Consider the following 14,513-nt stretch of genomic DNA (forward strand, 5'->3'; position numbering starts at 1 on the left):
TGAGGGGGGTGCTCGGTGAGGGGAGGGCTCGGTGTGAGGGGAGTGCTCGGTGTGAGGGGAGGGCTCGGTGTGAGGGGAGGGCTCGGTGTGAGGGGAGGGCTCGGTGTGAGGGGAGGGCTCGGTGTGAGGGGAGGGCTCGGTGTGAGGGGAGGGCTCGGTGTGAGGGGAGGGCTCGGTGTGAGGGAGGGCTCGGTGTGAGGGGAGGGCCGGTGTGAGGGGAGGGCTCGGTGTGAGGGGAGGGCTCGGTGTGAGGGAGGGCTCGGTGTGAGGGGAGGGCTCGGTGTGAGGAGAGGGCTCGGTGTGAGGGGAGGGCTCGGTTGTGAGGGGAGGGCTCGGTGTGAGGGGAGGGCTCGGTGTGAGGGGAGGGCTCGGTGTGAGGGGAGGGCTCGGTGTGAGGGGAGGGCTCGGTGTGAGGGGAGGCTCGGTGTGAGGGGAGGGCTCGGTGTGAGGGGAGGGCTCGGTGTGAGGGGAGGGCTCGGTGTGAGGGGAGGGCTCGGTGTGAGGGGAGGGCTCGGTGTGAGGGGAGGGCTCGGTGTGAGGGGAGGGCTCGGTGTGAGGGGAGGGCTCGGTGTGAGGGGAGGGCTCGGTGTGAGGGGAGGGCTCGGGTGTGAGGGGAGGGCTCGGTGTGAGGGGAGGGCTCGGTGTGCGGGGAGGGCTCGGTGTGAGGGGAGGGCTCGGTGTGAGGGGAGGGCTCGGTGTGAGGGGAGGGCTCGGTGTGAGGGGAGGCTCGGTGTGAGGGGAGGGCTCGGTGTGAGGGGAGGGCTCGGTGTGAGGGGAGGGCTCGGTGTGAGGGGAGGGCTCGGTGTGAGGGGAGGGCTCGGTGTGAGGGGGGGCTCGGTGTGAGGGGAGGGCTCGGTGTGAGGGGAGGGCTCGGTGTGAGGGGAGGGCTCGGTGTGAGGGGAGGGCTCGGTGTGAGGGGAGGGCTCGGTGTGAGGGGAGGGCTCGGTGTGAGGGGAGGGCTCGGTGTGAGGGGAGGGCTCGGTGTGAGGGGAGGGCTCGGTGTGAGGGGAGGGCTCGGTGTGAGGGGAGGGCTCGGTGTGAGGGGAGTGCTCGGTGTGAGGGGAGGGCTCGGTGTGAGGGGAGGGCTCGGTGTGAGGGGAGGGCTCGGTGTGAGGGGAGGGCTCGGTGTGAGGGGAGGGCTCGGTGTGAGGGGAGGGCTCGGTGTGAGGGGAGGGCTCGGTGTGAGGGGAGGGCTCGGTGTGAGGGGAGGGCTCGGTGTGAGGGGAGTGCTCGGTGTGAGGGGAGGGCTCGGTGTGAGGGGAGGGCTCGGTGTGAGGGGAGGGCTCGGTGTGAGGGGAGGGCTCGGTGTGAGGGGAGGGCTCGGTGTGAGGGGAGTGCTCGGTGTGAGGGGAGTGCTCGGTGTGAGGGGAGTGTTCGGTGTGAGGGGAGTGCTCGGTGTGAGGGGAGTGTTCGGTGTGAGGGGCCTTACTTGGCGTACGCCTTCTCCAGCAGCGCGCTCCAGAATTCATTGTTTTCGGCTGAATGGACGAACATCAGCTCTCCATCCTTGGTGGGCAGTCGGTCATCGATCACCACATCGACCCAGTCCCCAAACTGCCAGAACTGGACAGGAAGACAACGGGTAAATAAACTGTCAGCAACAAACCTTCTGTCCAACCCCCCCCACCCCCCCCCCCCCCCCAAAACCCAAAATATCAAACAGCTGCAGAGCCCTGTTACTGGCAACACAAACCCACTCAAACTGGATCATATCCTTCCTGCTGGGTCTGTGGAATGGAAACTGGCTATAGCACCATAGAAAAGTTACAGTAAGAAATCTTCCAACACTGGCTAATGTCCAACAGGTTTGTTTCAAATCACTAGCTTTCGGAGCACTGCTCCTTCCTCAACCTGGTGTTGTGAGAGATAGACAGAGAGAGATAGACTGACAGAGAGACAGACAGACAGACGGAGAGACAGACAGACAGATGGAGAGACAGACAGACAGACGGAGAGACAGACAGACAGACGGAGAGACAGACAGAAAGAGAGACAGACAGAAAGAGAGACAGACAGAAAGAGAGACAGACAGAAAGAGAGACAGACAGAAAGAGACAGACAAACAAAGAATAAGAGAGAGGCAAAGAGAGACAAGATAGTGAAAGAGTGACACAGAGAGATAGAGGCTGAGAGAGACATGGAGGAAGAGAAAATGACAGCAATACAGAAAAAGAGAGGGACACCGAGAGACAGAGATAATGAAATAAGGGTAACTACAAAGACATGAGGGAGGGGCTGGCCAGAGTTGATTGGAGAAGGAGCCGAGCAGGGAAGACAGTGGAACAGCAATGGCAGGAGTTTTGGGGGTTATTGGGGAGGCACAACAGAAATTCATCCCAAGGAGGAGGAAACATGCTAAGGGGAGGACAAGGCATCCATGGCTGACGAGGGAGCATACAAAGTGGTGAGGATTAGTGGGAAACCAGAGGATTGGGAAGCCTTTAAAAGCGAGCAGAGGACAACTAAAAAAGCAATAAGGGGGGAGATGAGGTATGAGTGCAAGCTAGCTAGTAATATAAAGGAAGACAGGAAGAGATTCTTTCAATATATAAGAGGCAAAAATAGACATTGGACCACTGGAAAACGTGGCTGGAGAAGTAATAATAGGAAACAAAGAAATGGCAGAGGAACTGAATAGTTACTTTGCATCAGTCTTCACGGTGGAAGACACCAGTGGGATGCCAGAGCTCCAGGAGAACCAGGGGGCAGAGGTGAGTGCAGTGACCATTACTAAGGAGATGGTTCTGGAGAAACTGAAAGGTCTGAATAAATAAATAGTCTTTATTGTCACAAATAGGCTGACATTAACACTGCAATCAAGCTACTGTGAAAATCCCCGAGTTGCCACATTCCGGCTCCTCTTCGGGTACACAGAGGGAGAATTCAGAATTGAACCCACGCTGCTGGCCTTGTTCTGCATCACAAACCAGGTGTCTATGCCCATTGAGCTGAACCAACCCTCGAGCTAAACCAGCCCTGGACCGGATGAACTATACCCCAGGGTTCTAAAAGAGATAGCTGAGGAGATTGTGGAGGCATTGGTGGTGATCTTTCAGGACAGTAAGAAGTCTGACAACACCAGGTTAAAGTCCAACAGGTTTGTTTCAAACACGAGCTTTCGGAGCGCAGCTCCTTCCTCAGGTGAATCTTTCAGGAATCACTGGAGGCAGGAAGGGTCCCAGAGGATTGGAAAGTGGCTAATGTAACTCCGCTGTTTAAGAAGGGAGGGAGGCAGAAGACGGGAAATTATTGGCCGGTTAGCCTGACTTCAGTCATTGGTAAGATTTTAGAGTCTGTTATTAAAGATGAGATTGCGGAGTATTTGGAAGTGCATGGTAAAATAGGACTGAGTCAGCACGGCTTTGTCAAAGGGAGGTCGTGTCTGACAAATCTGTTAGAGTTCTTTGAGGAAGTAACAAGGAAGTTAGACAAAGGAGAATCAGTGGACGTGATTTATTTAGATTTCCAGAAGGCCTTTGACAAGGTGCCGCTTAGGAGACTGTTAAATAAGTAAAGAGCCCATGGTGTTCAGGGTAAGATCCTGGCATGGATAGAGGATTGGCTGACTGGCAGAAGGCAGAGAGTGGGGATAAAGGGGCCTTTTTCAGGATGGCAGCCGGTGACTAGTGGTGTGCCTCAGGGGTCTGTGCTGGGACCACAACTTTTCACAATGTACAGTAACGATCTGGAAGAAGGTACTGAAGACACTGTTGCTAAGTTTACAGATGATACAAAGATCTGTAGAGGGACAGGTAGTATTGAGGAAGCAGAGGGCTGCAGAAGGACTTGGACAAGCTAGGAGAGTGGGCAATGAAGTGGCAAATGGAATACAATGTGGAAAAGTGTGAGGTTATGCACTTTGGAAGGAGAGATTTAGGCACAGTCTATTTTCTAAATGGGGAACTGCTTAGGAAATCAGAAACACAAAGGGACTTGGGAGTCCTTGTTCATGATTCTCCTAAGGTTAACGTGCAGGTTCAGTCGGTAGTTAGGAAGGCAAATGCAATGTTAGCATTCATGTCGAGATGGCTAGAATACAAGACCAGGGATGTACTTCTGAGGCTCTGGTCAGACCCCATTTGGAGTATTGTGAGCAGTTTTGGGCCCCGTATCTAAGGAAGGATGTGCTGGCCTTGGAAAGGGTCCAGAGGAGTTTCACAAGAATGATCCCTGGAATGAAGAGCTTGTCGTATGAGGAATGGTTGAGGACTCTGGGTCTGTACTCGTTGGAGTTTAGAAGGATGAGGGGGAATCTTATTGAAACTTACAGGATACTGCGAGGCCTGGATAGAGTGGACGTGGAGAGGATTTTTCCACTTGTAGGAAAAACTAGAACCAGAGGTCACAATCTCAGACTAAAGGGACGATCCTTTAAAACAGAGAGGAGGAGGAATTTCTTCAGCCAGAGGATGGTGAATCTGTGGAACTCTTTGCCGCTGAAGGCTGTGGAGGCCAAATCACTGAGTGTCTTTAAGACAGAGATAGATAGATTCTTGATTAATAAGGGGATCACGGGTTATGGGGAGAAGGCAGGAGAATGGGGAAGAGAAAAATATCAGCCATGATTGAATGGCGGAGCAGACTCGATGGGCTGAATGGCCTAATTCTGCTCCTATGTCTTATGGTCTTATGGTCTTTGGACATCAGGCCAAAGGTCAAACAAGAACGAGAGAAGCTTGTTCGAAGAGGAGTTGTTGATCCAGTTACTACAAGTGATGGGGCAGCACGGTAGCATGGTGGTTAGCATAAATGCTTCACAGCTCCAGGGTCCCAGGTTCGATTCCCGGCTGGGTCACTGTCTGTGTGGAGTCTGCACGTCCTCCCCGTGTGTGCGTGGGTTTCCTCCCACAGTCCAAAGATGTGCGGGTTAGGTGGATTGGCCATGAGAAATTGCCCGTAGTGTCCTAATAAAAGTAAGGTTAAGGGGGGGGGGGTTGTTGGGTTACGGGTATAGGGGGGATACGTGGGTTTGAGTAGGGTGATCATGGCTCGGCACAACATTGAGGGCCGAAGGGTCTGTTCTGTGCTGTACTGTTCTATGTTCTAACATCAATAGTTCCTGTTCTGAAACCTGATGTCTCATTGCGAATATGTGGAGATTTTAAAACTACTATTACATGGAAACATACATAGAAAGTAGAAGCAGGAGCAGGCCATTCGGCCCTTCCAGCCTGCTCTGCCATTCGGCCCTTCCAGCCTGCTCTGCCATTCGGCCCTTCCAGCCTGCTCCGCCATTCATTATGATCATGGCTGATTATCAAGTTCAATACCCTGATCCCGCCTTCCCCCATATCCCATGATCCCTTTGCCCCAAAAGCAGAATCTAATTCCTCCTTGAAATTACACAAAGTTTTGGCCTCAACTACTTTCTGTGGGAGTGAATTCCACAGATTCCCCGCTCTCTGGGTGAAGACATTTCTCCTCACCTCAGTCCTAAAAGGTTGACCCCTTATCCTCAAACTATGGCCCCTAGTTCTGGACTCCCCCACCATCGGGAACATTCTTTCTGAATCTGTCTAATCCTGTTAGAATTCTGTAAGTTTCTATGAGATCCCCTCTCATTCTCTAAACGCCAATGAATATAATCCGAACCGACTCAGTCTCTCCTCATCTGACAGTCCGGCCACCCCAGGAATCAGCCTGGTAAACCTTCGCTGCCCTCCCTCCATCGCAACAACATCCTTCCTCCGATAAGGACCCCAAAACTGGGCACAATACTCCAGGTGTGGCCTCACCAATGCCCTATACAATTGCAGTAAAACATCTCTATTCCTATCCCCAAATCCTCTCGCTATAAAGGCCAACATACCATTTGCTGCCTTTACTGCCGGCTGTACCTGCGCGCTTACTTTCAGCGACTGATGCACGAGGATGCCAAGGTCTCGCTGAGTATCGCCTCTCTCCATTTACACCCATTCCAATAATAATCTGCCTGCCTATTTTTGCTGCAGAACTGGATAACCTCACATTTCTCCACATTATGCTGTATCTGCCATGCATGTGGCCACTCACTCAGCCTGTCCAAATCCTGCTGAAGCATCTCTGCATCCTCCTCACAGCTCACCCTCCCACCCAACTCTGTATCATCTGCACATTTGGAGATAATACATTTAGTTCGCTTATCCAAATCATGGGCTAGTCATCCTAACGAGATCCTCCTCCAGACTCTCAGGGAAACAAAGGCGAACATGTCGGCCTCTCTCCCCAGCTCAGATCCTCCCAGACTCGGAATATCGCTACCCAAGGGCTTGCTGCCAATTTCAGCCCCACAATCTCTGACATTGTCCTCGCAAAACATTCCCAAAACTACACCAGCTTTGGGAAGGATCCAAAACAACTGGGGTCTGCTAGCCATCCAGATCATCAGCCACATTTATCTGTGAGCGCTGATTGGCTGGAGTCAGACTGCATTCGGAGTTGGGTGGAACTGGGAGAAGAGGCTACAAGAGAGAGAGAGCTGATTGGTCAGCCATGAGGATGCTGCCAATCAGCAGCACCACCCACAGCTGCAGACCTGGTGGCATTTCTCCATATTAAATGTAAAGTGTTGCTGTGTATAAAATACCAATTAAATCGTTTTTAAAACAAGTAGTGGGTAAGGTTGGTAAGTCTTTACAACTTCTTTCACTTTTTTTGGTTTGAAAATCTGTTGTGTGGTTCATAATCTGCACGGACTGTAATTGGTAGTTATGTGGACAAGAAAGGATGGGCCCGAGAGAATTGGATATAATCTGATATTCAGCATCTTTTAAAGGTTTAAATTAAAGGGTTACATCAATGAGGAGAGCTCAAAGCTTTTCTGTGCTCCTCTTGCTCCATGTGGGATTTCGGGAACGTTTCCAGTGCCCGGGATCAGCATGTGTGCAGGAAGGGTCTCCAGCTGCAGCTCCTGGAAACCTGAGTTTCCGAGTTGGAGCGGCGGCTGGAGACACTGTGGAGCATCCGCCAGTCGGAGAGCATCGTGGACAGCACGTCCAGAGAGGTGGTCACACCGCAGGCTCAGACTCACTCCGCAGGCAGGAAGGGATTGGGTGACCACCAGGCAAATAGGGTTAAGGAAAATCCCAAGGCTTTTTACGTGTACATAAAAAGCAAGAGGGTAGCCAGGGAAAGGGTTGGCCCACTGAAGGACAGGGGAGGGAATCTATGTGTGGAGCCAGAGGAAATGGGCGAGGTACTAAATGAATACTTTGCATCAGTATTCACCAAAGAGAAGGAATTGGTGGATGTTGAGTCTGGAGAAGGGTGTGTAGATAGCCTGGGTCACATTGAGATCCAAAAAGACGAGGTGTTGGGCGTCTTGAAAAATATTAAGGTAGATAAGTCCCCAGGGCCTGATGGGATCTACCCCAGAATATTGAAGGAGGCAAGAGAGGAAATTGCTGAGGCCTTGACAGAAATCTTTGGATCCTCACTGTCTTCAGGTGATGTCCCGGAGGACTGGAGAATAGCCAATATTGTTCCTTTGTTTAAGAAGGGGAGCAAGGATAATCCAGGGAACTACAGGCTGGTGAGCCTTATGTCAGTGGCAGGGAAATTACTGGAGAGAATCCTTCGAGGCAGGATCTACTCCCATTTGGAAGCAAATGGACGTATTAGTGAGAGGCAGCACGGTTTTGTGAAGGGGAGGTCGTGTCTCACTAACTTGATAGTTTTAGAGGAGGTCACAAAGATGATTGATGTAGGTAGGCCATTGGATGTTGTCTATATGGACTTCAGTAAGGCCTTTGACAAGGTCCCTCATGGTAGACTGGTACAAAAGGTGAAGTCACACGGGATCAGGGGTGAGCTGGCAAGATGGATACAGAACTGGCTAGGTCATAGAAGGCAGAGAGTAGCAATGGCAGGGTGCTTTTCTAATTGGAGGGCTGTGACTAGTGGTGTTCCGCAGGGATCAGTGCTGGGACCTTTGCTGTTTGTGGTATATATAAATGATTTGGAGGAAAATGTAACTGGTCTGATTAGTAAGTTTGCAGACGGCACAAAGGTTGGTAGAATTGCGGATAGCGATGAGGACTGTCAGAGGATGCAGCAGGATTTAGATTGTTTGGAGACTTGGGGGGAGAGATGGCAGATGGAGTTTAATCCGGACAAATGTGAGGTAATGCATTTTGGAAGGTCTATTACAGGTAGGAAATATACAGTGAATGGTAGAACTCTCAAGAGTATTGACAGTCAGAGAGATCCAGGTGTACAGATCCACAGGTCACTGAAAGGGGCAACACAGGTGGAGAAGGAAGTCAAGAAGGCATACGGCATGCTTGCCTTCATTGGCCGGGGCATTGAGTATAAGAATTGGCAAGTCATGTTGCAGCTGTATAGAACCTTAGTTAGGCCACACTTGGAGTATAGTGTTCAATTCTGGTCGCCACACTACCAGAAGGATGTGGAGGCTTTAGAGAGGGTGCAGAAGAGATTTACCAGGATGTTGCCTGGTATGGAGGGCGTTAGCTATGAGGAGCGGTTGAATAAACTCGGTTTGTTTTCACTGGAACGACAGAGGTTGAGGGGCGACCTGATAGAGGTCTACAAAATTATGAGGGGCATAGACAGAGTGGATAGTCAGAGGCTTTTCCCCAGGGTAGAGGGGTCAATTACTAGGGGGCATAGGTTTAAGGTGCGAGGGGCAAGGTTTAGAGAAGATGGACGAGGCAAGTTTTTTACACAGAAGGTAGTGGGTGCCTGGAACTCGCTGCCGGAGGAGGTGGTGGAAGCAGGGACGATAGTGACATTTAAGGGGCATCTTGACAAATACATGAATAGGATGGGAATAGAGGGATACGGACCCAGGAAGAACAAAGAAAAGTACAGCACAGGAACAGGCCCTTCGGCCCTCCAAGCCTGTGCCGACCATGCTGCCCATCTAAACTAAAATCTTCTACACTTCCTGAAATGAAATGAAATAAAAATTGCTTATTTACACGAATAGGCTTCAAATGAAGTTACTGTGAAAAGCCCCTAGTCGCCACATTCCGGCGCCTGTTCGGGGAGGATGGCACGGGAATTGAACCGTGCTGCTGGCCTACCTTGGTCTGCTTTCAAAGCCAGCGATTTAGCCCAGTGAGCTAAACCAGCCCCTTCCTGGGTCCGTATCCCTCTATTCACATCCTATTCATGTATTTGTCAAGATGCCCCTTAAATGTCACTATCGTCCCTGCTTCCACCACCTCCTCCGGCAGCGAGTTCCAGGCACCCACTATCCTCTGTGTAAAAAAACTTGCCTCGTACATCTCCTCTAAACCTTGCCCCTCGCACCTTTAACCTAGTAATTGACCCCTCTACCCTAGGAAGCGCAGAAGATTTTAGTTTAGTCGGGTAGCATGGTCGGCACAGGATTGGAGGGCCAAAGGGCCTGTTCCTGTGCTGTACTTTTCTTTGTTCAGACAGAACAAGACAGTGAGGCAGGTAGCGCAGGAACCACCTGTGGCCATTCCCCTGAGGAACAGATATCCCGCTTTGGATACTGTTGAGGGGAACGGCCTCTCAGGGCAAAGCAGCAACAGCCCAACCCGTGGCACCATGATTGGTTCTGCTGCAGAAGGGGAGGAATAGAAAGTGTGGGAATGCAACAGTTATCGGGGATTCAATTGTAAGGGGAATAGAGAGGCGTTTCTGTGGGCGTAATCGAGACTCCAGGATGGTATGTTACCTCCCTGGTGCTGGGGTCAAGGATGTGTTGGAGCGGGTACAGGGGGCGGGATTCTCCCATCGGGAGACTAAGTCCCGACACCGGAGTGACAACCGGAGTGTTTCACTCCGGCGTCGGAGGCCGCTCCTCGCTCCCTATTCTCCCGCCCCCGGGGGGCTAGGAGCGGCGTTGCATCATTTACGCAAATGTCGGATGGATCTTGCGGGGCGGCGGAGGAAAGGAGGTCCTCCTTCAGAGAGGCCGGCCCGCCAATCGGTGGGCACCGATCGCGGGCCAGACCCCCTTTGAGCCACCCCCCCCCCCGGTGCAAGAACCCCTTTCCCCCTCCCACAGCCCCCCCCCAGCGTTCCCGCGCTGTTCCCATCGGCAGCGACCAGGTGTGGGCGGCGCCGATGGGAACCTGTCGTGTTGGGCAGGCTGCTCGGCCCATCGGGGCTGGAGAATCGCCGCTCGCCCGTTACAAACGGCGAGCAGCGATTCTCCCAGCGGCCAGCCGTGAATCTCGCCGCGCCGGTTTTGGGGGGGGGGGGGGGAGAATTGCGTGTGGGTGCCGGGGCGGCGTGGTGGGACTTGCTCGGCGCCCGGGCGATTCTCCCACCTGGTGTTGGGGGGGGGGGGGGGGGTAGAATTCCGCCCAGGACATTCTGGGAGGGGGATGGGTGAACAGCCAGTGGTCATGGTGCACATCGGTACCAGGTAAAAGCCCGGATGAGGTCTTACAAACGTGCTAGTCAGAGTGGAAATAGCAGGATGTAAGACCATAAGACATAGGAGCAGAATTAGGCCACTCGGCCCATCGAGTCTGTTCCACCATTCAATCATGGCTGATATGTTTCCCATCCCCATTCTCCTGCCTTCTCCCTATATTTACAAGCATATAAAGTGGCAAAGATTGCTGGGAGATTAGAGGACTGGGAAATCTTTAGGGGGCAACAGAAAGCTACTAAAAAAAGCTATAAAGAAGAGTAAGATAGAGTATGAGAGTAAACTTGCTCAGAATATAAAAACAGACAGTAAAAGTTTTAACAAATATATAAGACAAAAAAGAGTGGCTAAGGTAAATATTGGTCCTTTAAAGGATGAGAAGGGAGTTATAATAATGGGAAATGAGGAAATGGCTGAGGAACTGAACAGGTTTTTTGGGTCGGTCTTCACAGTGGAAGACACAAATAACATGCCAGCGACTGATAGAAATGAGGTTATGACAGGTGAGGACCTTGAGAGGATTGTTATCACTAAGGAGGGAGTGATGGGCAAGCTAATGGGGCTAAAGGTAGACAAGTCTCCTGGCCCTGATGGAATGCATCCCAGAGTGCTAAAAGAGATGGTTAGGGAAATTGCAGATGCACTAGTGATAATTTACCGAAATTCACTAGACTCTGGGGTGGTCCCGGTGGATTGGAAATTAGCAAACGTGACGCCACTGTTTAAAAAAGGAGGTAGGCAGAAAGCAGGAAATTATAGGCCAGTGAGCTTAACTTCGGTAGGGGAGGGAAGATGCTGGAATCTATCATCAAGGAAGAAATTGCGAGGCATCTGGATAGAAATTGTCCCATTGGGCAGACGCAGCATGGGTTCGTAAAAGGCAGGTCATGCCTAACTAATTTAGTGGAATTTTCTGAGGACATTACCAGTGCAGTAGATAACGGGGAGCCGATGGATGTGGTATATCTGGATTTCCAGAAAGCCTTTGACAAGGTGCCACACAAAAGGTTGCTGCATAAGATAAAGAAGCATGGCATTAAGGGTAAAGTAGTAGCATGGATAGAGGATTGGTTAATTAATAGAAAGCAAAGAGTTGGGATAAATGGGTGTTTCTCTGGTTGGCAATCAGTAGCTAGTGGTGTCCCTCAGGGATCCGTGTTGGGCCCACAATTGTTCACAATTTACATAGATGATTTGGAGTTGGGGACCAAGGGCAATGTGTCCAAGTTTGCAGATGACACTAAGATGAGTGGTAAAGCGAAAAGTGCAGAGGATACTGGAAGTCTGCAGAGGGATTTGGATAGGTTAAGTGAATGGGCTAGGGTCTGGCAGATGGAATACAATGTTGACAAATGTGAGGTTATCCATTTTGGTAGGAATAACAGCAAACGGGATTATTATTTAAACGATAAAATATTAAAGCATGCCGCTGTTCAGAGAGACTTGGGTGTGCTAGTGCATGAGTCACAGAAGGTTGGTTTACAAGTGCAACAGGTGATTAAGAAGGCAAATGGAATTTTGTCCTTCATTGCTAGAGGGATGGAGTTTAAGACTAGGGAGGTTATGTTGCAATTGTATAAGGTGTTAGTGCGGCCACACCTGGAGTATTGTGTTCAGTTTTGGTCTCCTTACTTGAGAAAGGACGTACTGGCGCTGGAGGGTGTGCAGAGGAGATTCACTAGGTTAATCCCAGAGCTGAAGGGGTTGGATTATGAGGAGAGGTTGAGTAGACTGGGACTGTACTCGTTGGAATTTAGAAGGATGAGGGGGGATCTTATAGAAACATTTAAAATTATGAAGGGAATAGATAGGATAGATGCGGGCAGGTTGTTTCCACTGGCGGGTGACAGCAGAACTAGGTGACATAGTCTCAAAATAAGGGGAAGTAGATTTAGGACTGAGTTTAGGAGGAACTTCTTCACCCAAAGGGTTGTGAATCTATGGAATTCCTTGCCCAGTGAAGCAGTTGAGGCTCCTTCATTACATGTTTTTAAGGTAAAGATAGATAGTTTTTTGAAGAATAAAGGGATTAAGGGTTATGGTGTTCGGGCTGGAAAGTGGAGCTGAGTCCACAAAAGATCAGCCATGATCTAATTGAATGGCGGAGCAGGCTCGAGGGGCCAGATGGCCTACTCCTGCTCCTAGTTCTTATGTTCTTATGTTCGTATGTTCTTATGTTCTTATAACCCCTGATCCCCTTATTAATCGTGGACCTATCTATCTCTGTCTTAAAGACACTCAAAGATTTGGTCTCCACCGTCTTCTGCAGCAAAGAGTTCCACAGATTCACCACCCTCTGGCTGAAGAAATTCCGGTTTCAGATTCCTGGGGCATTGGAACCGGTTCTGGGGGGAGGTGGGACCGGTACAAACTGGACGGCTTCCACCTGGGCAGGACTGGCATTGATGTCCCAGGGGGAGTATTTGCCAGAGTGGTTGGGGAGGGTTGAAACCAATTTGGCAGGGGGATGGGAACGTATGTAAGGATTCAGAGGAAAGGGAAACAAGGACAAGAACAAAAGACAGAAAGTGGAATAAGAAAAGTGAGAGGCAGCTAAACTAAGGGCCAGATTCAAACAGGGTCACAGTGAAAAATATTGGGAGCGAGACGAGTAATGTTCAAAAGACAAATATAAAGGCTCTGAGCCTTAGCGCGTGGAGCATTTGCAATAAAGCGGATGAACTAATCACGCCGATAGATATAAATGGGTACAATATAATTGGGATTACGGAGTCATGGCTGCAGGGTGACCAGGAATGGGAACTGAATATTCCAGAGCTTTCAGTATTTAGGATGTACAGACAAGGAAAAGGTGGTGGTGTGGCACTGCTGGTTAAAGAGGAAATTATCACAATAGTGAGAAAGGATATTAGCTCTGACAATGTGGAATCTGTATGAGTAGAGCTGAGAAATACTAAGGCACAAAAAAAACATGAGTGGGCGTCGTGTATAGACCCCACTGCACTGCACTAAACTGCACTGGTGATGTTGGGAGTGGCATTAAACAGGAAATTAGAGGCACGTGAGAAGACTCTGGAACAGCTCCTACAGATTGGAGGGTACCGAATGTAACTCCGTTATTTAAAAAGGGAGGTGGAGAGAAAGCAGGGAATTATAGACCAGCGAGCCTGATGTCAATAGTGGGGAAAATTCTAGAATCCATTATCAAAGATTTAATAGCAGAGCATTTAGAAAACAGAGGCAGGATCGGACAGAGTCAGCATGGATTTGTGAAGGGAAAATCATGCTTGACAAATCTACTGGAATTCTTCCAGGATGTAACTGGTTGGGTAGACAAGGGGGAGCCAGTGGATGTGGTATATTTGGACTTTAAGAAGGGTTTTGACAACAGTCCCACATAAAAGATTAGCGTGTAAAATTAAAGTGCATGAGATTAGGGGTGGTGTACTGCAATGGATAGAAAACTGGTTGGCAGAGAGGAAACAAAGAGTAGGAATTAACGAGTCATTTCCCCGGCCTCCCACATGGAGCATAAATTGGCAGGCAGCGACGAGTGGGGCAACGCAGGGATCGGTGCTGGGACCCCAGCTAGTGGGGTACGGCAGGGATCGGTGCTGGGACCCCAGCTAGTGGGGTACGGCAGGGATCGGTGCTGGGACCCCAGCTAGTGGGGTACGGCAGGGATCGGTGCTGGGACCCCAGCTAGTGGGGTACGCAGGGATCGGTGCTGGGACCCCAGCTAGTGGGGTACGGCAGGGATCGGTGCTGGGACCCCAGCTAGTGGGGTACCGCAGGGATCGGTGCTGGGGCCCCAGCTAGTGGGGTACGGCAGGGATCGGTGCTGGGACCCCAGCTAGTGGGGTACGGCAGGGATCGGTGCTGGGACCCCAGCTAGTGGGGTACGCAGGGATCGGTGCTGGGACCCCAGCTAGTGGGGTACCGCAGGGATCGGTGCTGGGACCCCAGCTAGTGGGGTACGGCAGGGATCGGTGCTGGGACCCCAGCTAGTGGGGTACGGCAGGGGATCGGTGCTGGGACCCCAGCTAGTGGGGTACCGCAGGGATCGGTGCTGGGACCCCAGCTAGTGGGGTACGGCAGGGATCGGTGCTGGGACCCCAGCTAGTGGGGTACGGCAGGGATCGGTGCTGGGACCCCAGCTAGTGGGGTACGGCAGGGATCGGTGCTGGGACCCCAGCTA

The 14,513-nt window shown here is 51.2% G+C and overlaps 1 protein-coding gene across 1 annotated transcript in view; it reads right to left on the reverse strand.

Moving 5' to 3' along the window:
* Positions 1 to 1,425: 1,425 nt before the first annotated feature.
* LOC119966914 (calpain-2 catalytic subunit-like) overlaps positions 1,426 to 14,513 on the reverse strand; it is a 38,223-nt gene continuing 25,135 nt past the window's right edge. Inside the window, exon 4 of the mRNA XM_038798872.1 lies at positions 1,426 to 1,563. Within this exon, the coding sequence (XP_038654800.1) occupies positions 1,426 to 1,563 (138 nt within the window). The remainder of the gene's footprint in view (positions 1,564 to 14,513) is intronic.

Source organism: Scyliorhinus canicula, chromosome 6 (assembly GCF_902713615.1).
Source record: "Scyliorhinus canicula chromosome 6, sScyCan1.1, whole genome shotgun sequence".
Lineage (NCBI taxonomy): Eukaryota > Metazoa > Chordata > Chondrichthyes > Carcharhiniformes > Scyliorhinidae > Scyliorhinus > Scyliorhinus canicula.